Raw genomic sequence first — 23,652 nt, 5'->3', positions numbered from 1 at the left:
GTTCTGCATTGATCTTACCTTTTCCCAGACATCTGTAACTCTTTGTGTCTGTATTACTTACTTTGATCCTTACCTGTATGTGTCCACAGTTCCCAGTACTCCATAGGTAGGGGGGCTCACCTCACTACAAAGCATCTGGGTTCCCCAGCATCTGTAACCTCCATATCTTCATGGCTTTCACAGTGCCCAGCACAGTCCTGGGCATGGGATCTCTGTTCAAGGAATGAGGGGCTGCACAAGATCAGTCTTAATTGGATGAGCAGTTCAGGGTTCCAGATCATCTAATAATGACAATACTACTAATAATAGCAGCTGATATTTATGGAGTTCCTCTGTGTACCAGACACACAGCTGAACTCTTTGGGTATATTATCTCATTATATCCTCAAAACTACCACTTTTCTCAGATGAGCTTAGAAGTTCATCCTCTCCTGCTTCACCAATAAGAGAATATTTTTTGACTTTGTTGCTGTGAACATCTAGGGGGTTCACAGATTAGTTACAAGGAACTATGAATCCCTGGGAGTCTCTGAAAAATCATGTATGTGTTCAAACATTTGCCCATTTATCTGGGGAAAATCGTCGTTGCTTTCATCAGATTCTTCAAGGGGTTGTGCACACAAGGTGGAGAAGCCCATCTCTGGCTTGACACAGAGCAGCACGATCGCAGCCTGCACATGGGGTCTCCCTGGAAAGCTTTACCTCATCACCGTTGTCACCTACCAGCCCTCTGTGGGGGAGGGATGCAAGGCTGTAGGCCCTGGCTGTGGCAATATACAGTTAGCTAGACCCTGCCGGGTTGGCACCTTGGACCAGGCTGAAGTTCACATCTAAATTCTGAGACCAGGAAGTTGGCCTTATTAAAATTCCTGTTAAATGAATTGGCTTTCAGGGCTTACCTATCTTCAGCAGATTTTCCCTTTGATTACTCAGGAATGCTCTTATTTCCAGCTTAATGCCTGCAAATATACTCACCCACTATCTCCCACCCACCCTGTCTTTCCATTCTTCTGAAAAAAAAAATCATCTGGCCTAAATCACATTAAGCAGGAGATTCTATCTCAATATGGCAAAACTTGGGCCAATCCTGTGTCTCTAGAAGGATCTTTTCTGTTTAACTGTTTGGGTCTCAATACCAACGGTACTCATGCTGGCTGAGCCAACCTCTCGGGCACGTTCTGCAAGACACGGAGCCCCATCCTCATAACCCAGGACCTACCATGCCCCTCCCACTTAAACCAGCTCAGTGGTTTTCCCATCTTTTAAAAAGGACTGAGTTTCTTTAGCCCTTTTCACAGGAAGCTTTCATCAGTAGTAACCGTGGCAACAGATCAGAGAAGCTTCAAAAAGCCTGTCTGTATGTAATTAAGAAAAACGAGGACATGGACGCAAGAGCAGGGAGCTTAGACAAGGAGACTGTGGCTCTGAGCCCTGCCACTGCATGCACTGAGGGCTTTTGCTGACGGAGATGACAGATTTTCTTCTCCCTCTGACTTCCCTCTCCACTCCCCCTTTTAACGTTTTTGTGTGGTTGTCTCAATTGGCCTCGTTCCTGGGGCTGTTGCTGGGAGCTCTGGTTCTGGACAGATGCTCCCTGCAGGGGGAAGGCCTCAAACCCAGGGAGCGCAGCTTGCATGGGTAGGGGTAGCTCAGCACCTTCCTCTAGGGAGGTTTATTCAGAGGTCAAACCTGCTCTGACCAGATTCTCCAACCACAGGAGAGGTAGGGCAGCCTGCTGGAGGGGACATGGCTCTTATCATTAGACCAGTGGAGCAGAGACCAGGGACCACTGGTGTTTTAGCCACGCAGACACTGGGCCCTGGCTTGCCCTGCGGGGCGAAGACCTTCTGGGAAAGGGAGCAGGAGCTAAACATTGTTGGGAGGCAATCTTAACCTGCCGGCTGTTTTATCTCAGAGCACTTATTCTTATCTGAGTCATCTCATTAATCTCGAGGTTTCCTTCTTTCCTGTCTGTTTTCTCTCACCAGAATGTAAGGTTCACGGGAGCAGAGGCTTATCTGTCTGGCTTTTTCTTAACCTCTGAGTGCCACAGGCGCATTTGTTAAAGGAATGAATGAGTGAATGATTGAGTAAGAAACAGGATCCCTGTTATTGTTGGTGGCCCAATCTCGGGCCACCTGCACAGATGGACACTGTGAGCCCAGGCACTGTGCTGGGCTCTGAGATAACAAGACACACCCCTACGGTTGAGGACACACAACAAGGCAAATTTGCTTCTCCCAGCTCTCTTTGAAAGGAAAATATTCAGCTACATGCTGTTCTGGACTCAGTAACTATGGGCCCTATAGGCCCCCATTCATGCCCCCACTGATGCATTTCTCTGGAATGCAGCCATGGATGAGAAAGGCACATTAGTTGCTTCATATGAAGGCTATTTCTAAATAAACATGAAAAAAATCTTCCTGGAAACGCACCACTTTTCTCCCTGAGTGGGGAGCAGACATGGGGCAGCATGAACTGGGGTCTTCCCAGCTGCCATGGACATCACTGGATTAAGGGGCTGGGAGGGCCTCTCCGAACCAGCTCCTCACTTGCTACCTTGATCTCACTACAGCTTCTACCGCTCAGGGCCACAAGCAGTGGGTCCTCACTGTTACCACCTCTGTATCCTCCCTCTGCCCCACAGCAGGGCCTCTCATACTGGAGTGCGGTGCACACGGGTGATCTTAAGCCATGCACCTTGAGCAGAGGTCAGTCCAGGTGCAAGGGCTTTGACTCCCCTGGGCAGAGAGCGGGGGCACGGGAACCGCGGAGACAAGCCAGCCACAAGCTTCTGCCCACCAGGAGGCCACAGCATGGTGAGGACAGCACAGGGGAAGAGATCATCACAGTGCAATGATGGGATCTGTGTTAGCATCTAGAAATGGACTTATGGAAACCGAGGGGTGGGGGGTACATGACTGCAGTCCTCAGAGAAGCCTCTTGGTGGAATGACTGCTAGATCTTGGAGGGTGTCCAGGAGTTCATCAAGCAGATAAGGACAAAAAGAATTCCAGACAACAGAGAGCACAGTGCAGAAGCTGGGGGGCGTGAAGAGAGTTGAGTGTGCACAGGAAATCACACTAGTGTTCCTACTAGCCACAATGTAAGGGTGAGGGTCAAGTGGCAAAGGATGAGATCGTGAGTAACACAACTGCACGGGGATGTGAAGGATGTGGTTGGAGGGTAAACTTTTGGGCAACTGGGGTTTGAGCAGAGGAACACCATCATGCCATGTACGTTTTGGAACTCACACTCCGGCGGGCAAGAATGGATAAGAGGGATGCAAAGCAATGTTGGCGGGTTCACGAGCAGGCTGTTGCTGTAGGGCAGAAAAGGCCACAGGGCCCAGAGTTCTGAGGTTATGGAGATACTGAGGAAGAGAACATTCTGAGGAAGAAAAGATGGGCCCACACTGTGGTGTCAGTCAGCCTGTGGAGGACACAGAAGATGTGACTGTCAGGGTCTGGCTGGTGTGGACTCGGGGTGTCGAGGAAGGGAAGGCCTGAAAGGCCTTCCCTGCATTTGTCAGGTAGGAGGCCACGAGAAAAGCAGATGTAGTGGGGAGTGGGGAAGTAACTGGGCTGCCCTGGGCCGAGCGAGGAGGGAGGAGAGACTCCATTTTGAAGGGTTTGGCTGGAGGGTGAAGGAGAGGATTTTCAATGTAGAAAGATGCCAATGATTGTGCTTTGGGTTTAAAATGGCAAAAATTTATGGGCGTTTAAGTGGAGAAGGTGGAGTCAGGGAGAGGGTGAGGTTGAAGGTCAGGAGAGAAAGGAGATGCTTGAAATGGAGAGGCCTCAACAGGGTGGGAAGGATGGGTGGCCAGTCTCCCAGGCAGTACCTGTCCCTGCCCCATTGCCCAAGGCTGCTCTCCAGTGACAGCCTCAGGATGTCCCAAGGATGCAGTAAGATAACATTGTTAGAGGATTCACCCCCCCGCCTCGCAGAGGAGCGAGTCCTCGATGAACATATTTATTATGAGTACAAGAAACAGTGGCCTGTGGCAGAGGCTGGGCTGTCTGCGGAGAAAGGGAGCGGTGACACTGACCACGGGGAGCTTGTGGTCTGAATCTCATCCGTCTGAGCAAACAGACGTGTCCAAGCCAGGCACTGGCCAATATGCACGTTAATGAATAGTGCAGTGTGAGGTGAAGCTGGCCTGGCCCGGTAAGCCCGCCGACGGCCGTGCCCACTCCCCTCCCAGCCCTGGCTGCGTGCTGATTCGAGAAGAGATGATGTTTATCCCTGGGCAGATGGGTGGGGAATTCTTGAACGCTATTTGCAAGACGTCAGTAAAGATGCTTCATGCATCCCGCCCTGTCACGAGCATGCATCAGGGCTAATGGGCTTTGTATAGTACAGTACTGATTTTCTTTCACATTTTAATAGAATCCGATTTAATATTTGCTTTCTGCTCTAGCTGCTTGCTGTTGACTGATTCAACACAGAATCCTTCCCTGGTGCCCCCCGACCTTGTTGTTATTCCCTCATTTTGTTTGTTGGCATTTGATTCCTGTCTTCAGCATGAACCACTTTACACATGTCTTCGTTCCACTGGCGACAGTCACATGCGTGATTTCTGAATGCATTACTATCCAGAACGGCTGCTCCAGCAGCCCCACCGTTCGGAAGGGGGGCTGCTGGGTCGGATTCCTTTTCACCGTTCGACATCAAGGATCCTCAGTGCTCAGCTGGGGAACCTGAGGTTGTGATCTGTTCTGTTCTTGGGCAGCAGATTCTCCGACTTCATCAAATGTCCAGCACCGCAGCCGGTAATTCAGAAACAGGTTGCCCTTCTGCAAAGGACCAGGCTCTCTAGAATTTAGTATTTAGCAAGGCATTTCCACCTTTGCCACAGGATGAAGAGCAGCTGTAGACAGAGCTGTCCAGAGGGAAAGGGCTGCCCTCCTTGGCTCCCAGTGAGCCTGGCTGGTTTGTAGGAGAGAGAGGCCGTTCAAATCCGTGAGCGGATCTGACCATCAGCCTTTGGAGTACCGCCCCAGTGTAAGGCCAGAGTGGGAGACGGCTTTTCCTTAGTAGGGAAAGAGGGCCGGTTTTACTAGCAGGCGGCACAGGGCTATCGTTAAGAGCACGAACTTTGGAATCAGGCAAACGTGGGTCTTCGTACTGGCTTCAGTTCTTACAGACCACATGATCTACAGCCAGTCTCCATGCCCCCTTTTAGTTTCCCTTTCTATAAAATTGAATTAATCATCATATCTTCCCAAGTAAATGCGCATAAAGCAGCTAGCAGTGTCTGGAACAAACCTCTACTCTCTTCTTATGTCATGAGGTCAAAAAATGGTGGCTGTCTGAACCTCCCACCCAACTCTGCTTCTTGTCTTCAAGCACCAAAGCTTGGGCGCTGTGAATATTCATCTGTGCAGGTGATCTGGAAGCCTGTCCTGCAGAGAAACACTCCAGCATGCACACACCACACAGACCCTAAACTGTGTGAGGTTTTGTGCAGGATGCCAGGATCTGTTGGGGCCTTTGATGGGCCACTCGTGTCCCTCAACCCCCCCTACACTAATTGAGAAAAGACAGGAATCCGATTAAGTGTCTAATATACATACATACTACACGCTCAGGTTGGCTGGGGGAAATGGCGTAGTTCTGAGAACAAAAGGGCTTGAAGCCAGGTCCTTGAACCCTCTTCTCCTTTGGCTCACGTGACTGAAAGTCCCAGTGGGGACTACCGAGAGGGCAGTTTGCGGCGAGTTGTCATCGCCGTCCACCACATTTTCTCGGAATGGATTGGAGTGTGGAGATTGGGGATGAGGGACAGGAGAGGATGTATGCCTGTGACAAGGGTGGGAGCACACCAAAGACAGATGGAGAGAGGCTGGAGGAGGAAGCCTCTGCCCAACCTCACTGGGCCTTTTGTCTCCTTGCAGGTGTTCCATCAGGCCCCCGAAATGTCATCTCCATTGTCAATGAGACGTCCATCATTCTGGAGTGGCATCCGCCCAGGGAGACGGGCGGGCGGGACGATGTGACCTACAACATCATCTGTAGAAAGTGCCGCACAGATCGTCGGAGCTGCTCCCGCTGTGACGACAACGTGGAGTTTGTGCCCAGGCAGCTGGGCCTGACCGAGTGCCGAGTCTCCATCAGCAGCCTGTGGGCCCACACCCCTTACACATTCGACATCCAGGCCGTCAACGGAGTCTCCAGCAAGAGCCCCTTCCCCCCACAGCATGTCTCCGTCAACATCACCACAAACCAAGCTGGTAAGTCTGAAGGCATCTGTGCTCCTTCTGTCTGTCTGTGCGGCGGGCTCCCTGTCCATCTCTGAAGGAACAAAGCTGTAGCCACACCCGTTCTGCTTTCAGGCCTCCTCCCAGGAGTGAAGGCATCAGGTGATGGGCATTTGTGGCCATGGAGGGAACAGGTGTAGTGTTTCACCTCTGAGAGTGAGCTGGATTCTGAGGGACATTCTCGAGCTCAGCAGGAAAGCAAAGAGGTCTATCCAAGTCAGCGTAGAAGCCAGTACTCTGCATCCAGCTGGGGCTCAACAAATGCCTTTGGAAAGATAGATGGACAGACAGACAGATGGGTGGTAGATGGACAGACAGATGGGTAGGCGGGTGGGCGGAAGCCCTGTACGATGTTAGGAACACTAGTGCTGCTTTATCAGAAAACCCAAAGAAGGAAACTTCCTAGGAATCATGTGACCCAGGGAGTATTGCCTTCATAGATTATTTTTCAATTAAACCATGTAATTCAAGAGCACATTCTCCTGTATGGCTTGCTTAAATGAACGCTACACTGTGATAGAGACCTCAGAGTGTCGGCAATAGATCACTCCTGATAGCCCATACATCCCTGTGGCATGCACAGCTCAGAACACATTTGCTTCTCTCCTCTTTATTTCTGTATCTCTTACTCTTCTGACCTTTTCTCTTTATTACTTTTTACACCTCTTGCAACAATCCATTTCTTTTTATATGCATTTAACCAGCCCCTTCATGCACTCACTCACTCATTTATTTCCTGACTCATTATTAAGAGAGGCTTAGTTAGCATCCGATGTGTGACACGCTGTGGGCCAGACACTGTGAGGGATACAGTGAGACCTGGACACCACTGTTCCTCCCAGAAAACTCATTAACTGCAGAATTTGCAGGATATAGACACACAGTCCAAATCTGCAGCATGGTGCACGTGAGGCGTGTGCACCGTGCATATGCGGTAAATACCCAGGGCCTTAGAGAGAAATGAGCAATCTCTTCCCTGGGGTGACGGCACAAGACTGCAGAGGGAAAGTCTATAGGCAGTGGGGGTCGTGGGCAATGGACTGTGATCTTATTTGGAATTATGGATTTTTCTCAATCAACAGATTCTAGAAGGACAGCTTGTTAGTGGAATAGCTGGAGCCAAGCACGTCCCTTTTCTCTCTCTCCCTTCCGTGTAGCTCCCCCTTCTTAACCTCCTCTTCCCTACTCTGTCCTCATCTGCTCCTCACCTCCCCATCCTCGGGCTCCTTCTGCCTCTTTCAATACCAGGCATTTTTGATGACAGATGATTCTTGGGTTTAAGCTGTCAGAACTCAGGAGAAAAAAAGGTGTTGTGGGAGAACATGGCTGTCCAGATGGCTGCGTTGTTGCCGTGAGCATGTGTGTGCTCGTGTGTGCATGTTTGTATGTTGTGTATGGTCACGTGTTTGCATGCATGCGTGTGCAGTGAGAAAACAGGCATGGAAGTGTGGAAGCCTCCAGCTGGTGACCACAGCCCCAGCGCCATGGAGACAAAGGTTGTGACAGTCTGTCTTACCCAAAGAAAAGGGGATGGTAATTTCTGGATCACGTTGAGCACGGAACACGGGCAGCCTTTGTGAGCAGTGTTTCCCTTGGAGAGTTTAAGGCAGAAAACTGGCTGAAATATTTTAGTGTCCCAGCTTCTGGGACTAATAATCCTGCCAGGCTGTCATGTCATGCTGGGCTTGGCTGTCTGCTCTCTCTCTCTAAGAATGTGCGAACAAACCTGCCACTTAGAGCGGTCTGCTTTGATTCCTGCCCCTCCCTTTCCTTACCCCGCGAGTCTCGAACCTGCCCATCTGCTTGTCTCGCCATCTGCACCTTCCCAAGCTGCAGAGGCGCCGAGGGACCGGGGCTCCTGCAAGGGGCCTGGCATCGCCAGCATTCCAAATACTTGTTGTTATCCTCACTCACTTGCTCCTCCAGGAGTGGATTTCTTGTGCCATTGGTTTCCCCTCTAACAGGCCCTTTTTTCTTATCCTTTCCCGATTTTGGAGTCCCAGCCCCATCAACATCCTCCAATCTGGGATTTCTTTTTGGGAATCTGGAATTTGGGTGTTAGAAAGTTTACAATCAATGAGAGAAGGATGCTTCTTGGTGGCATGTGGTTATTATGAAACAAGTGACAAGTGACCCACGGGTCCTAATCTGTGGGCTGTGCAGCTCTGAGGAACATGGCGCTGTCACGTTGCTTTGGCAGAGCCACGTGTGAATGCAAACTCTTTTTAATCAAAAGACCATTCTTTTAAAAGATGAGATCCTTCAAAATAAACACTTGGGCTTGTACCTCTCCAAGAACAGTTTAGAAACACGAATGGAAGTGACACTTTTGGGGAGCAGGGAAGGGAGAGGGTAAAAGGGAGAGAGGGAGAATCTTAACTAGGCTCCATGCCCAGCACAGAGCCCGACGTCAGGCTCGATCCCACGACCCTGAGATCATGATCTGAGCCGAAATCAAGAGTCAGACGCTTAACCAACTGAGCCACCCACGCGTCCCTAAGTGACACACTTTAGAATAGATGAAAGAAAGACTAAGTAGCAGGTGTCATAAAAGCCATATCAGTCAGATCCATTAAGGGCCCAGGTAGATGGCCGCATGGTCCATAAGTCGTGCCACGTCTCTGTGACACAGAACCCTAAAAGACTTTTCCCTGCCTCTGGATCGGGATGGAGATGAACGTGTGTTTGTTGAGGGATCCAAGGTGTCCCCAAGGTGAATTGGAGCTTGGCTGTGGGAGTCAGTAAGGATCACATGAGAGAAGGGCTTGGATAAGTTGGCTGCTAAGTGGTCTTGGACTTGATCAGAAGCCTCACGCTCCTGACTACCAGACTCCATCCTGGGAGGCTGCTTGCTGCTCTGGGCCGGTTCTTCCTTTGGTCAGAAGCCACAGACCACGTCCGTGGCTGGGCCTGTAGCTCGTACTGCTCCGCAGACATGGCTTGGCAGGTTCTTCTTCCTCCGGACTGCCCAGACATGCCCCGCTGATGCTGCGTCCTGCTGCTCTCATGAGCCCTGCCCAGTGGAAGCAGGCAGCTCATCGTGGCTGATGGAGGCATCCAATAAAAAGGGTTATGGTTGGCATCAGTCCACCAGAGTTACCGAGAGGCTTTTCTTGGCCCTAAGGGCTGTGATCTAAGAAGAGACCGTAGGAGGTTTTGTGATCATCTTTGGCCCATAGGGCACACAGAGACAAACATCACTGGGGGGACACTGAAGAATCTCTTGGGTCCTGAGGTGCGGAGGGCTTCCATCTCCTTCTGTGACTGCCCCAGTCATGTCTATAGTCATGGCTATTCAAGGATCTTGTATCACTGGGAGAGCAGCAGGATCAAGCAGGATCGGATCCTCACCCAGGCAACAGGCAGTGGCAGAGAACCACCATTTTGAGCACGTCCAGTGTGCCAAGCCCATGCATAGCTGACGTGGATCAGATGAAGAAACCCGGGGTCAGAGTGCTTTCAGAATCTGCTCAGCATCTCACAGCCAGCAATGATGTTTCTAGGTTTCAAGCGCAGATTTGTGGCCATTTCATTCTCCGACTGATCAAAAATCGCATTATGGTGAGCCGGGTAAGTTGTAAGCTCTCTCTAAGCTATTGCCACATAGCTGGGCCACTTCAGCTGTCAAAAAAAATGTCCATCATCTTTGGTCAGGGTTGGTCATGAATTATGCAAGCTCAGATTTACGTGAGGTCTTCAGGGATGCAGCCTTGCACTGAATACAGCTGTCTTGAGTTTAAAATAGACCAGATCAGGTGGAACTCTCTCTGTTCCAGTGGCCAAGCGATCTGCAGAGAGGTTGTTATCACCACTAACTCCTGCAGCCATTCTCTGGCGCCTGGCCTCAGATTCAGACTGATGGCCAGATCATCCGGCCGTCAGAGAGAATTAAAGTGAATGACAAGCTTGACTTCTTTTTTCTGCCAGCTAGACTCAGAGTGTCAGAGTTGGGGAAGGGGACCTCAGAGGAAATCTTGGAAAAAATAAATAAGACAAATCAGACCGGCACATCTAAAAAATCAACTTGCCACAAAATAAAATAGAGTCAGTGAATTTGGGACCATGTAAGCCAGAGAGAACAAACTCCAAGGCCCAGGAGGCCTGGCCGGCAATGGAGAGGAGCAAAGCAGGGCCAAGTGTCAGGCAGTAGGGAGTGGTGAGGGCCGCAGAGAACCGTGGAGAACAGGGCCAGCCTCTGCTCAGCTCCAGCAAGTGCTGCCATAACCCGCGCTGCCAGAACTTATAAGCTGAAAACCTAGATTTAGAATGTTGACAACTAGGGACATCTGGGTGGCTCAGTCGGTGAAGCATCTGCCTTCGGCTCAGGTCAGGATCCCAGGGTCCTGAGATCGAGTCCTGCATCAGGCTCCTTGCTCAGCGGGGAGCCTGCTTCTCCCTCTGCCTGCTGCTCCCCCTGCTCGTACGCTCTCTCTGACAAATACATAAATGAAATCTTTAAAAACAAATAAATAAATAATAAAATGTTGACAACTAATTAGAAAATTTTAAAGCACTTGAGAGCCAAACACATCCAATACTAAATTTGACCTATTGGCTGTGGTCTGTAACCTGTGGTTCAGAGGGCTAATCTGATTTACCTCAAGCCTGAATGGCAAGTGTGCTGTGTTGGTCTAGCCTTATTCCACCATGGGGCAGTCACCTTTTTCACCTCTCTCTCTTTTTTTTTAATGCTTTTTTATTTTAGAGAGAGAGACAGAGAGAGATAACAAGAGAGAGCAGGAGCTGCGGTGGGGGGGGCGGTCAGACAGAGAAGCAGACTTCGTGCTGAGTGGGAAGCTGGACATAGGACTCGATCCCAGAACCCTGGGATCATGACCTGAGCTGAAGGCAGACACTTAACTCACTGAGCCACCCAAGTGCCCCCACCTTTCTCACCTGTTGGGCTCAGTGCGGCAGAGGGACAGCGGGGAATCCTGCAGTTGGGCCCTCTCTCTGCTCTTCACATGACTTGTGCCATGACCCCCCCCTTTCTCAACTGTCAAATGGGAGTAATGACCCCTGCTTCCTAGAGCTGTTGTGACAAGCAAATGAGATGGGACAGAAAGTCACTTTGTGAACCAGGCTATGGACTGGGGGATGAGCCTCATTTCTGAAACAGACGGCAGTTTGCTGGACTCTTTTCCGAGGCTGATTCCTTCCGAGGCCCCTCTATCGCTTTGTTTGGGACCGATGTCATCCCCATCAGAGAAATGACAGGTCTCCATTTGGCCGTTCTTCGAGGGAGGAGTGGGCACCAGGAAGGTGAGCGGCCAAGTCCCAGGGAGCTGATGAGCCCGTGGAGCCAGAACTGTGTACTTGAGCCAGGCTGATCCTGCCGCTCACAGGACCCTGTCCGTCTTTCCTCCTCGTGCGTTTAGAGAAGCAGCACTTGCCCTCTTACTGTTATGACGCCATCAGCAGTATTTATATCTGACATTTATATTACCCACGGTCCACGTGTGGCCCACTGTGCCTACTGCATGTGGGATATTAGCATATTCACTGTGCCCACAGACACAACCCATTACTTTATTTTGTTTAAAAGATACTGCATTACTTCCATTAATGGTCGTAAGTCCCTATAGTTTGTCCATTTTTAAGGTGTTTTTGAAGGTCCTAGACAATTAAAGTCACTCAGAGATGCTACTTTTCCCACAAAAGAATTACCTAGGCCACCAATTCCTCTGAACACATCACCTAATTTGCATTATTCCTTGGTTAAATATAGTATTTGCATGCATAAAGAATAATCTTTGAATATGAAAAGGAATTTTATGATATTGCAATATATCGAGCTCTTTGGAGGAAAGATATTATGTAAATCTCAAAATTAAATATTAAAACAATATTACAGTGCTGCCTATAAAAATTTAGAGTGTTAAGATCCATATGCTGAAACCAGTTCATTTTTAGGGGTTGGTCTCATTGGAAATTAGTAGGCGAAATTTGCTCCGAAGTAGAGAAAAGATTGAGTCAGAACTTTAAAAAGACTGGAATGACTTTAAAGAAAACTTTCATTCAAATTAATAAAGAAAAGTTTAAAAACCTTAAGTAAATGAAATTTTCACTGTTCTTGATTTAATTTCATAGTTCATTTCATTGCTTTCTTCCCATTGTTAATTCTAAAAAGGTTGTTTTTATTGTTTCTTAAGCCCTGACATTGAGAAGGTAATTTTAAGTGGTCTCAGAAAGGTCCGGGCCATATTTACAAACAGTGCTGTGTTGTCACCGCTCTTGATCAAAATCATGGCTTGAGCCCCGCCCCCAGCCTTGGGGCTCCCTATGAGATGGTGAGCTCCATGGGAAATCAGACTTTCTCACCCACCCCAGCTTCTTCAGGGAGGGACCACACCGTGCTGGGCACAGGGAACCTTGATAAATACTTGCCAGGATCCCTTAGTCCCTACATAGGAGTTAGTTCATAAATGTTGGGCAGGGGTGTGGTGATCGCCGGCCAACCAGGTATCTCCCTCCTCGGTGGCTCCTGAAAGGAAAACTGAAAGGAACAATCTTAGGATGATGCCAGCAGCCCTGATCCACTTGGAGGAGCACAGTGAGATTCAGCCTTACTCCGAGGGGTTTATTTATTTATTTAAACACTTTAACTTTGGGAATGTATTCATTCATTCAACACGGTCTTTATGACTGCTTTCCACAGGCTGACTCATGGGTTCCTGCTTCTAGGGGCTCCCGTTCGTTCGCTTTCTCAACAAATATTTATTGAGGCTTTCTGTGCATCATGCACTGCTCTAAGCACCAGGAACACAGCAGCCAACAACACAGATGAAAATCTGTGCCTTGCGGAACTCACATTCTAGTCCACAGCACTCCCTAGGACTGGGGTAACGGGCCCAGACAAGCCCCAAGGGAGCAGACGACTAGCTGGGAAGCAACACTGGCGGCCCTTAAGCTGGGCTCTTGGTCCCACAGCCTGCTCTGGTGCCAGCCTCCACTTTCCAAAAGTTAGGAGGCAGCCGCATGTAAGGGAGAGAGAGCATCTCGGTTTTACAGTGGCTATGCTGAACACGGACAGTGTGGGGTGGGCTGTTTCACTGCTCACTAACTGACCGGTTTGGACTTCTCATGGACAGATATCACCTGCTGGACCTCGCAGTGCTTGCGTGTGGGTATTCTCTGTGTTTCCGGTCCTGGGCAGTGCCTGCTGATGCTGCTAACAGCTGCAGAGCAGCTGAGAACACCCTGCCCTGCATCCCTGCTGGGAGGACCAGAGGGCCCCATGGGGCCTGGGGCTCATTTGCTCATCGTACCCCAGCTTGGGCCAGGCACTTCAAGTCTGTGGTTTGTTAAACGCAAATGGGACAGACTGCTGGCAGTGAGATTGTAGTATGTTCCTTACCCTGTTCCAAGTCCAAATGAGATTGCAATAACCCTCCTCATAGAGGGAACCTCATAGAGGGAACTTCTGGTTGGATTATGAGCTAGGTGATGTTCGCCCTGTGGCCTTGGCAAAGGAGGTGAGAGAGAGGAGCTGTCCTGGTGATGTGTCTATCCTGCGCTCCTCCAGCAAATGTCGGCTCCGTGAGCCACAACTATACTCTTTGGGACGGCGTGCCTGTATCCATCTTATTAGCTATTGTTCCCCAGTGACTAGCTGGATGCCTGAAATAGTAGAAGTCAATAAAAGTTTATTGAACGGATTAATAAATTATCAAGCAAATGTATGAATGAGTGCCTCAATCTTTCTTAGACTCAGCTCAGGCATCAGCAAACGGTACAGCTTGAGTTCTCTCTGTGGTCTTTCCTTCCTCAAGCATCTTTGGGCGGGTGCTGTGATCGTAGTTAAGCCCCTACATCCTTCCAGATGTTGCTGAGATTTGGAACTTCCTGGGGGCACTGTCCTCCCCAAACATGGCCCTGTGAGAGACAGTGTGCTGTGACCCGGGCTGCCCCTCGGCCTCCGGCAAGGCCCCCGTGGCTAGAGCAAGCATAGCTGGGGGTGGTTGCGATGGCGTTCTGATGCACTGTCTGTCCACCGGCGTGCCAACTCCATGCCTATCATTTTCACAGCACCAGCCATGTTAAACAGGCAGGAGCACCAGGGGTTTTTGAATGCCGCAATTAACAAAACAGTAATCAAGCTAAGTGTTTAATTTCAGAAAATTAACATCTTCTCTGAGCGGATGTGAAAGATGGAGAAAAAAGGCACATTAAATGTTCTGGGTAAATAAAGGCAACACCAGACCACAAATATTTTCTGGTTCAAGGGAGACTCTTTGCCAACCCTCAGGCCTCGGGATCAGTTTCCTTCTGAGACCCGAGCTGCAGGACATCGGTGAAAGAATGGAGCCCTAGGATTTTAAAATGTGTGTGCCTTTCTTCCCTTCCCTTCCCTTCCCTTCCCTTCCCTTCCCTTCCCTCTTCTCTTTTCCTCTCCTCTCCTCTTTCCCCTCCCCTCACCTCCCCTTCCCTTCCATCCCCTCTCCTCTCCTCCCTGCTCCTCTCCTCTCCTCCCCTCTCCTCCCCTCTTCCCTTTCCTTCCCTTCCCTTTTCTTTTCTTTTCTTTTTTCTTTTCTTTTCTTTCAGAACAGAGCAAATGCTTTATCTGTCCGGAAGAGTTCAAGGGCACAAGGGCCCCTGTGAGCATATCTGCCCCATAGAAAATCCTGATGTGTGTATTGCCCGTCTCTGAACTGTACTAGTTATAAGGATGGCACAATGAGTTCTTGAACGTGCACTGGTTTTTCAGGCGTATAGGCCATATTTCTCTTGATAGGCTTTATGGCTCCCGAGGGAAAAGACCAGGTCTCCCTCCCCCACTAACCCCTGTACGTCAGCACAGTGTCCTCTGTTGCGGCCTTACATAACGTTCATGGTCTGTGGTGCCTCTAAACAAGCCAGCTGGCTTTTGTGTGCAGGCACAGGTTTGCATGTGGGGAGGGAAGTGAGGAGAGCAGAGGGCTGGGCGGGGACAGGACCTCCTGGTGTCTGTTGGCTTATCTGATGCCCTGGAAGAGAGTGAGGGCCCAGGACAAGGACTGGAAGGGCAAGGACGGCAGCTTTGCGGGAGGAACAGGGTGAAGTTTAAGCACAACAGGCAGCCTTGAGGCTCAGTGATGAGGTGCCACAGTTCGGCAGGGAGGGAAGACCCTGAGGGGTTGTGGGGGTCAGGCTGGATGTGGCCACAGATCCTCAGAGAGGGGACTGGAAATGCGGCTTAGTCAGCAGCTTTCCTAGGGCGTGTCTTGCAGACAGCTGACATGGAGAACAGAGAAAAAAACGCAAGAGACTGAGCGGATGGTTTGGAAATACATAGGAGACACGCCAGGGGCTCCTGGAAGTGCTCAGGAACAGAGGCAAGGGGAGGGGGGTTCAGTTCTGCACGTGTGTAATTTGTGGAGATTTTGAGTTCCCAAGTCCAGGTATTAGTTACGCAGCTGGATATCTTCTCTACAATGTGGGAGATAAGCTTGGTTACTGAGGGTGAATGGAGAAGTATTGGGGTTGAAAGTTTGAGGAGAATGGCAAGTTTGGCAGTGCCATTGCAGAGAATGGGAGATGGGATGGAGCAGAGAAATCTCTTATTTCCAGAAAGCGTTGAGGGCTCCTTGGAAGCTGGTGATCGCGTGTTTATGATGCTGTCCATCTGCCCTGTTATGTGACTGTCTCAGCAATGCATGGCTGACCCCACAGGAAGTTGATAGTGGATCTCTCTCGGGATGAGTTTTGCTTTGTGTCCTCAGAAAAGATAAAGGCAACTCATGCCTGAGGGTTAAGGGAGTATTGCCAATTATGCTATTGCAAAGATGGAACTGGGCTGGATATTGAGGGATGCGCATAAGGAAGAGAGCTGACGCGTGGGGTGGAAGTCAAGGCCGAGAGGGCTGGGTGAGCCAACCAAAGTTGCAGTGGCTCGTTAGAGGTTGCTGAGAGGAAGGAGAAGACTTGAGCTTGTGGCTTTGAAGATGGAGCCACTTCAGGTGAGGCTGAATCCAAGTGCACCATGAGAATGGGCAGACGTAGGAGAGTCGTGGGGTCAGGGGACAGAAAGTGCACTCTTCTGGCGGATGTGGCAGTCATCCACCGAAGGGCAAGTCCCGGGACGGAGCAGACCGAAGCCCAAGTCTTCAGTGAGTCGGGGCTGGTGGTAGGAGGGTGTACACGGCGCTCCCAAGCTTCGAGAGCGGCAGCCCGGCTTAGTGACATTTTAACAGAGGGTGTGGGAGATGGTGAGCAATGGTGTGGAGGTGGTGACTGGGAACAAGGAAGACACACAGCCCACTTCCCAACCCTGAGGTGTGCTGGGCATGAAACTGCACACCGCCACATTTCAGAGGGTGCGAGGCAGAGGTGTCCCCGGGAGTCGGAGTCACGGGGAGAGAGACCCATGCTGTCGTGAGGAGGGGGGGGCAGAGATGGGCTCGCCACTGGGCACTGCAGGATGGAAACCTGCCTGCAGGACAGCACGAGGGGCTCTGGGGCTCTGGGGCTCTGGGTCCTACAGCCTGGAGACTTCCATCTCCAGGATCAGGGAGGAGATTCCCGGAGACTGCAGACACAGCAACCCTGCCTGGTATCGGTGGTGGCAATGTCAGCCTTAGGGTGGTGGTGGTAGGTTCCCCCAATGGGGGGATGCCCTGCTGAAATGCGTGGGTGATAGCCAGGGAGGAAGGGACACACAATCTGCTGCAGGGTATCCTTTACTCTCTCCCATGGCCTCACCAGGGCCAGGGTTTCTGTGAACTGCCTTCTGTGATCAAACATTCAACAAACCGGAGTGACCGTCGTGCTTGTCCCACACCTGGACAGGCTGACAGGCCTGTGGGAGGCGGAGCTGATGGGTCTGTCCTCGGCCTCCCTGCCCTGGGACCAGGCACCATCTGACAAGTGCCCCTCGTACACTTACACATCCCTTCAGAGCCTCCCACCTGCCTCGGGGCCATGGCACTCAGGTTTGGCATCCTTTCCACAGCAAAGGGCCATTTCCCCATGCACCTTCTGGTTACCCCGGCAGGGAGGAGGAGCCAGGCACGGTGACCTAGGAGGGCACCCAGGACTCCATGAGCCAGATACTTCCTTCCTCTGGCACAGGGCTCCACACATTTCCACCTGTCTGGAGCCCCCTCATCTGCCTGAGGACCTGCCCTCNGACACGCCAGGGGCTCCTGGAAGTGCTCAGGAACAGAGGCAAGGGGAGGGGGGTTCAGTTCTGCACGTGTGTAATTTGTGGAGATTTTGAGTTCCCAAGTCCAGGTATTAGTTACGCAGCTGGATATCTTCTCTACAATGTGGGAGATAAGCTTGGTTACTGAGGGTGAATGGAGAAGTATTGGGGTTGAAAGTTTGAGGAGAATGGCAAGTTTGGCAGTGCCATTGCAGAGAATGGGAGATGGGATGGAGCAGAGAAATCTCTTATTTCCAGAAAGCGTTGAGGGCTCCTTGGAAGCTGGTGATCGCGTGTTTATGATGCTGTCCATCTGCCCTGTTATGTGACTGTCTCAGCAATGCATGGCTGACCCCACAGGAAGTTGATAGTGGATCTCTCTCGGGATGAGTTTTGCTTTGTGTCCTCAGAAAAGATAAAGGCAACTCATGCCTGAGGGTTAAGGGAGTATTGCCAATTATGCTATTGCAAAGATGGAACTGGGCTGGATATTGAGGGATGCGCATAAGGAAGAGAGCTGACGCGTGGGGTGGAAGTCAAGGCCGAGAGGGCTGGGTGAGCCAACCAAAGTTGCAGTGGCTCGTTAGAGGTTGCTGAGAGGAAGGAGAAGACTTGAGCTTGTGGCTTTGAAGATGGAGCCACTTCAGGTGAGGCTGAATCCAAGTGCACCATGAGAATGGGCAGACGTAGGAGAGTCGTGGGGTCAGGGGACAGAAAGTGCACTCTTCTGGCGGATGTGGCAGTCATCCACCGAAGGGCAAGTCCCGGGACGGAGCAGACCGAAGCCCAAGTCTTCAGTGAGTCGGGGCTGGTGGTAGGAGGGTGTACACGGCGCTCCCAAGCTTCGAGAGCGGCAGCCCGGCTTAGTGACATTTTAACAGAGGGTGTGGGAGATGGTGAGCAACGGTGTGGAGGTGGTGACTGGGAACAAGGAAGACACACAGCCCACTTCCCAACCCTGAGGTGTGCTGGGCATGAAACTGCACACCGCCACATTTCAGAGGGTGCGAGGCAGAGGTGTCCCCGGGAGTCGGAGTCACGGGGAGAGAGACCCATGCTGTCGTGAGGAGGGGGGGGCAGAGATGGGCTCGCCACTGGGCACTGCAGGATGGAAACCTGCCTGCAGGACAGCACGAGGGGCTCTGGGGCTCTGGGGCTCTGGGTCCTACAGCCTGGAGACTTCCATCTCCAGGATCAGGGAGGAGATTCCCGGAGACTGCAGACACAGCAACCCTGCCTGGTATCGGTGGTGGCAATGTCAGCCTTAGGGTGGTGGTGGTAGGTTCCCCCAATGGGGGGATGCCCTGCTGAAATGCGTGGGTGATAGCCAGGGAGGAAGGGACACACAATCTGCTGCAGGGTATCCTTTACTCTCTCCCATGGCCTCACCAGGGCCAGGGTTTCTGTGAACTGCCTTCTGTGATCAAACATTCAACAAACCGGAGTGACCGTCGTGCTTGTCCCACACCTGGACAGGCTGACAGGCCTGTGGGAGGCGGAGCTGATGGGTCTGTCCTCGGCCTCCCTGCCCTGGGACCAGGCACCATCTGACAAGTGCCCCTCGTACACTTACACATCCCTTCAGAGCCTCCCACCTGCCTCGGGGCCATGGCACTCAGGTTTGGCATCCTTTCCACAGCAAAGGGCCATTTCCCCATGCACCTTCTGGTTACCCCGGCAGGGAGGAGGAGCCAGGCACGGTGACCTAGGAGGGCACCCAGGACTCCATGAGCCAGATACTTCCTTCCTCTGGCACAGGGCTCCACACATTTCCACCTGTCTGGAGCCCCCTCATCTGCCTGAGGACCTGCCCTCCCTCGTGCTGGGCACCCCCAGGTCTGGGTGTAGGGCGAGGGGAAAGATGGCCAGCCCCATCATTTCTGGCTCTGCTCTCACCTGCTGAGGACTAAGGGAAGTCACTTCCTCTCTGGTCTTCAGTGCTCAAATCCATAAATTGGAAGAATTGGCAGAAAACTGAATGACCTCAGATATCCTTTCAACATTTTATATTCTGATTTCTAGATTTCTAGACAAATAGTTCTCAAATTTAAGTGTGCATCAGAATCCCCTTAAGGGCTTGTTAAAACACAGATTGCTGAGCCCTACCCCCAGAGTTTCTGATCCAGTAAGTCTGGAGTGGGGCTCAAGATTCTGCATTTCTTACCAGTTTGCAGGTGCTGCTGATCTGGGATCATATTTTGAGAACTAGCAGGGTCAGCTGGATGATCCCAATAAAGACCCCCCCCATCAGAGATGCTATCACAAATGAGAGCCTCTGCTCTAAACCTACATCCCCAGAGCAGCCCCCAACCTCCAACCCCCAGCTGCCGTACCCGGCCCTTGGTTTGGAACCAGGACCTTCATGGATGGACCCAAGAAGGAAGCACCTGTCCCAGGTATAGGGCTGACTCAGCCACCCAGGCCTAAAACCCCCACGTTCTGCATCACTGAGCCCATGGTGAGACTCAGCCACTATTCTACAACAGAATCAAATGATGGCACCCCCACAAAGCAGTCCTCTGTCCTTAGTTGACTCCAAGGTAAAGAGGGAGATTGGAAGGGGGTGTCAGGGTCATCTCAAGGCAAGCCCAGAGCAAAAGCCAAGAAGTCAATGTCCACAATAGAGGAAAACAATTAGAAAAATAATTAATTCTGCTTTTGTATTCATATCCAGTCTCCAAACTAATTGCTTATTTGTTTAATCTACTTTGGCCAGAAGTGTTACTGCACCAAAAATATTTAATGAGTCAGGCTTCCTAATGTAAAATTCAAGCATATTTGTGCAATGAAATGAGTTTTCATCATCAGAGGGAGAACCTGTTATCTGAGCAATACCTTCTCGACAAAGTTATCTACCAGAATAGAACTGTCAGAGGAAACACAATTCATCGTTTGCACAATTCATCTGTGTGCAAACCGTTCTTTGTCTTCAGCGCTGGTGGGCCTGAAGTCTTTCGCTGACATTTAAATCTAGATTTTAGTTTTTTCTTAAGAATGTGTTTCATATAAGGAACAAGATAACCCACAGCCCCCAACTCTTCACTCCCAATCTCATCACCCATGCCTTTTAGGAGCGCCCATAATTTAATCTGAGGCCTCACGGGGACTTCTGGAGGCTGCCCAGAATTTTTGGATCTCTCTGTGAGCCCTTCAGAGTCTGGGCTGGGGAGATAGGAAACGGACTGGCTTCAGGGCTCTGGGACTCCTGCTTCTGATTTGCCCAGAGCAGCTCTGAATTGTTCTGTTTCTCCTTTAATGCTTCAAGGAAAATTTTGTTGGGAGAAAGGGTTCTACAGCCCATAAAAAAGAAGGAAAATTGATTGGAAAGCTACTAACATTAGGGTAGCATTTGAGCTAAAACCTCTCAGTGAGGTGGGGATGGCCCTAGCCTCCCGCTTCTGCCTCTATGCCATGTAAAAGCACTCCTGTCCTGGGGCCCCCAGGACTGCTATTTTCAGACTCCCTCTGTATTCCTCCCCGGGTACAGGCTCCTCAGTGCTGCACTTCATCTGCCCCACAGAAGGCAGTTCACACCCTTGCCGCCCCTCCCCCCTGCACCTTTCTCCCTGAAGGGCCACTATCCGTGTTAGGTACCAGTACATGATTCTCTGACCCTTTTACTTCCAGTGTCTTTCGAGAAAAGCCTGCAATCATTACAGTAAGGGCAAACTTTTATGGAACATCTATTATGTGCTAACTCGGTGCGAAGAGGCTAAAGACATGACTTATGCCCTAAAGAGTTTATTCCAGCGATGGAGAGCAGAGATGAGCACCTGGAAAGTTAGATCACAGGGCACTGTCCCAAGGTGGCAATTACAGCCGATGAGAGTTACTAAAATAAGGGCTGTGAGTTGGGAGAAGGGGTGCTGGTGGACGTGGTCAAGAGGGGCTAAGGCAGGGCAGCGTGTGGCCCGATCTGTGCCTCTGAAGGCTACTGGGTTATGAAGAGACATGTCAGAGATCTCCAAAGCTGGGTTCTGCTGGGACACGGCATGTGGAGCTATGGGCTTTCTTTTAAAGAAAACAGTGGGCTCCTCTAGGGGACAATGGGGGGCAGCCTGGACTGGCCAGTGGCTGCCATATTGTTAAATGTTAGAAGGGACATTGGGACTTTTTCCAATGGGAAGCCATTGAAGTTTTTTTTTAAGGATTTATTTATTTATTTTAGAGGGAGAGCGAGCGTGAGTGGGGAAGGGGGGGAGGGTGGGCAGAGGACAGAGAGAATCTTAAGCAGACTCCTTGATGAGCATGGAGCCCAACTCGGGGCTCCATCTCAGGACCCTGAGATCATGACCTGAGCCAGAATCATGGGTCAGATGCTTAACTGACTGAGTCACCCAGGCGCCCTGCATTGAAGTAATTGAGCACCAGAGGAACATGTGTGAATCAAGCTTTAGAAAGAGTCATCTGGCTGCAGTGTAATTCGAAGTGAAGAGGCTCAGAAATGTGTGAGGGAGGTGGGACAGGATATTAGGTGTAAGGAGATACAGGTGACAAGACCAGGAGAAAGGCAGGGACAGAGCGAAGAAAGCATCCATGACACCTGGGCCTAAGTCACACTGTCAGATGGATGGGCCATGGCTCATCCCCTCCTCAGAGTCACAAGGTCTCCTTGTCCTCAAGGACATGGCATCTATTGTTTACATCCTAGATGACTGCCCAGAAAAACTTCAGGTCATCGTGAGATGTCGCAGGAAACTATCTGTCTTCTGGAGCATCTTATCACACCAACCTCTAGGGAAACCTGCTGTTAACCTGCCTCTTCTCCAAGCTCATTCTTCTCCATCACTTCCATCTTGACTGGGTAGACATGTTCATTTATCCCCCCAGAGATATTTATCACTCAAGTACCCACGACTGTCACTGGGTTGCGCTTTTCACATTTACGTCAGGAACTATGCCCAGGCATTGCTTTGCGTACGAAAAGAGGGTGGACCCAGAAGGAGACTATGAGGTGGTTGCTGAGCCCCCTGGCCTGGCAGACTAGATCTAGGTGGAAGGAGCAATAGACTATACAGGGTATATCCACAGAACATCTGAAAAATCCATAACATAAGTATTAACACTCCTGTTTTACAGTTGACGAATTTGAGGCCCAGAGAAGTTAAGTGACCTTGGTCCAAGATCACACAGTAAGCAGATGGCAGAATAGGAATCCACATCTCTCTACAGCATCTGTAGGGCCCATAGTTTTTCCAATTGCCACTGCCCTGGGCTGGGCCTTGGGATCCTGACTGTTCCTAACCCTGCCTTGTTTTCCTCATAGCTGGGGTCTGTAGTATACAGATTGCGGGTGGTTAGTCCAAGAATAATTTGGCTGGAAAATGCTATTCTAGAGAGAATAGAAGAGGTTAGCATTACCACGCGATCCAGCAATTTTACAATTAGACATACACCCAAGAAAAATGCAAACATAGGTCTGCACAGAAACTTGTACGTTAATGTTCCTAGCAGCATTATTCACAACAGCCAACATGTGTGAACAACCGAAATGTCCATCGAGTGATGGATATTTGTCCTAGAAAAAGCAATGCCCACGAAGGGAGAAGAGATTACTAAGCTCAGAGGCATGCTGTTCGCTGTGGGGCAGCAGCATCTCTCTGAGGGGTCACTGTGAGGACCTTCCCTCTGCTACAAACCCCACGGAAGGACCAGGGAATACTCCCCCCACCTGCCCAGCATGAGTTATGAGGAATGCAGATAGGCTCTTTCTATGGGCCTTCTTGGAGAGTTCACACATAAAAGTACCCCTAAGTGGAGAGATCATTTATCTTCCAGGAGACTTATGAGGGCTGTCACCTGAGCCAAGGTGAAGGGGACTCAGCTGTGACCTGCACCCAAGCCCCTAAGGTGGGTGAGAGGTGACCTCAGAGTCAGGCTGTCCCTGGTATAATTTCTACCTGCAGAAGCAGCACCGTTTTCCCTTTAGATGAAATCTGCCAAAACTTGAAATCCAAGTTTCATATTTTTTATAAACTCTTCAGGCATTTTACTCCAATATATAAACTTAATTTTGAATGTATGTGTGTGTTGCTACTATTTTTCTTTAAAACTGAGTACTTTTGATGTCTTAAATAAAGTATTTTAATACAGTAAACTGTTATATCATTTATTATGTCCCCAAATGGATTATGGTTAAAGCTGTTGAAAGAATTATTTTGACACAAAAGTCAATTAAGACATTAGGAGGCAATTTTTAATAAGCAAAAATAACGCATTAGAACTCAGTAATTGTCCCAGAAAAAAAGCATCAACTCATTCTCATAT

The 23,652-nt window shown here is 50.3% G+C and overlaps 1 protein-coding gene across 1 annotated transcript in view; it reads left to right on the top strand.

Annotated features, from left to right (window-relative positions):
• Positions 1–23,652, top strand: part of EPHB1 (EPH receptor B1) — a 425,223-nt gene that overhangs the window by 310,556 nt on the left and 91,015 nt on the right. The window contains exon 5 of the mRNA XM_034661964.1: positions 5,901–6,236. Within this exon, the coding sequence (XP_034517855.1) occupies positions 5,901–6,236 (336 nt within the window). The remainder of the gene's footprint in view (positions 1–5,900; positions 6,237–23,652) is intronic.

Source organism: Ailuropoda melanoleuca, chromosome 6, assembly GCF_002007445.2.
Source record: "Ailuropoda melanoleuca isolate Jingjing chromosome 6, ASM200744v2, whole genome shotgun sequence".
NCBI lineage: Eukaryota > Metazoa > Chordata > Mammalia > Carnivora > Ursidae > Ailuropoda > Ailuropoda melanoleuca.
Note: the sequence above shows the minus strand (reverse complement) of the source record. Positions and strands in the feature narration are given on the sequence as shown.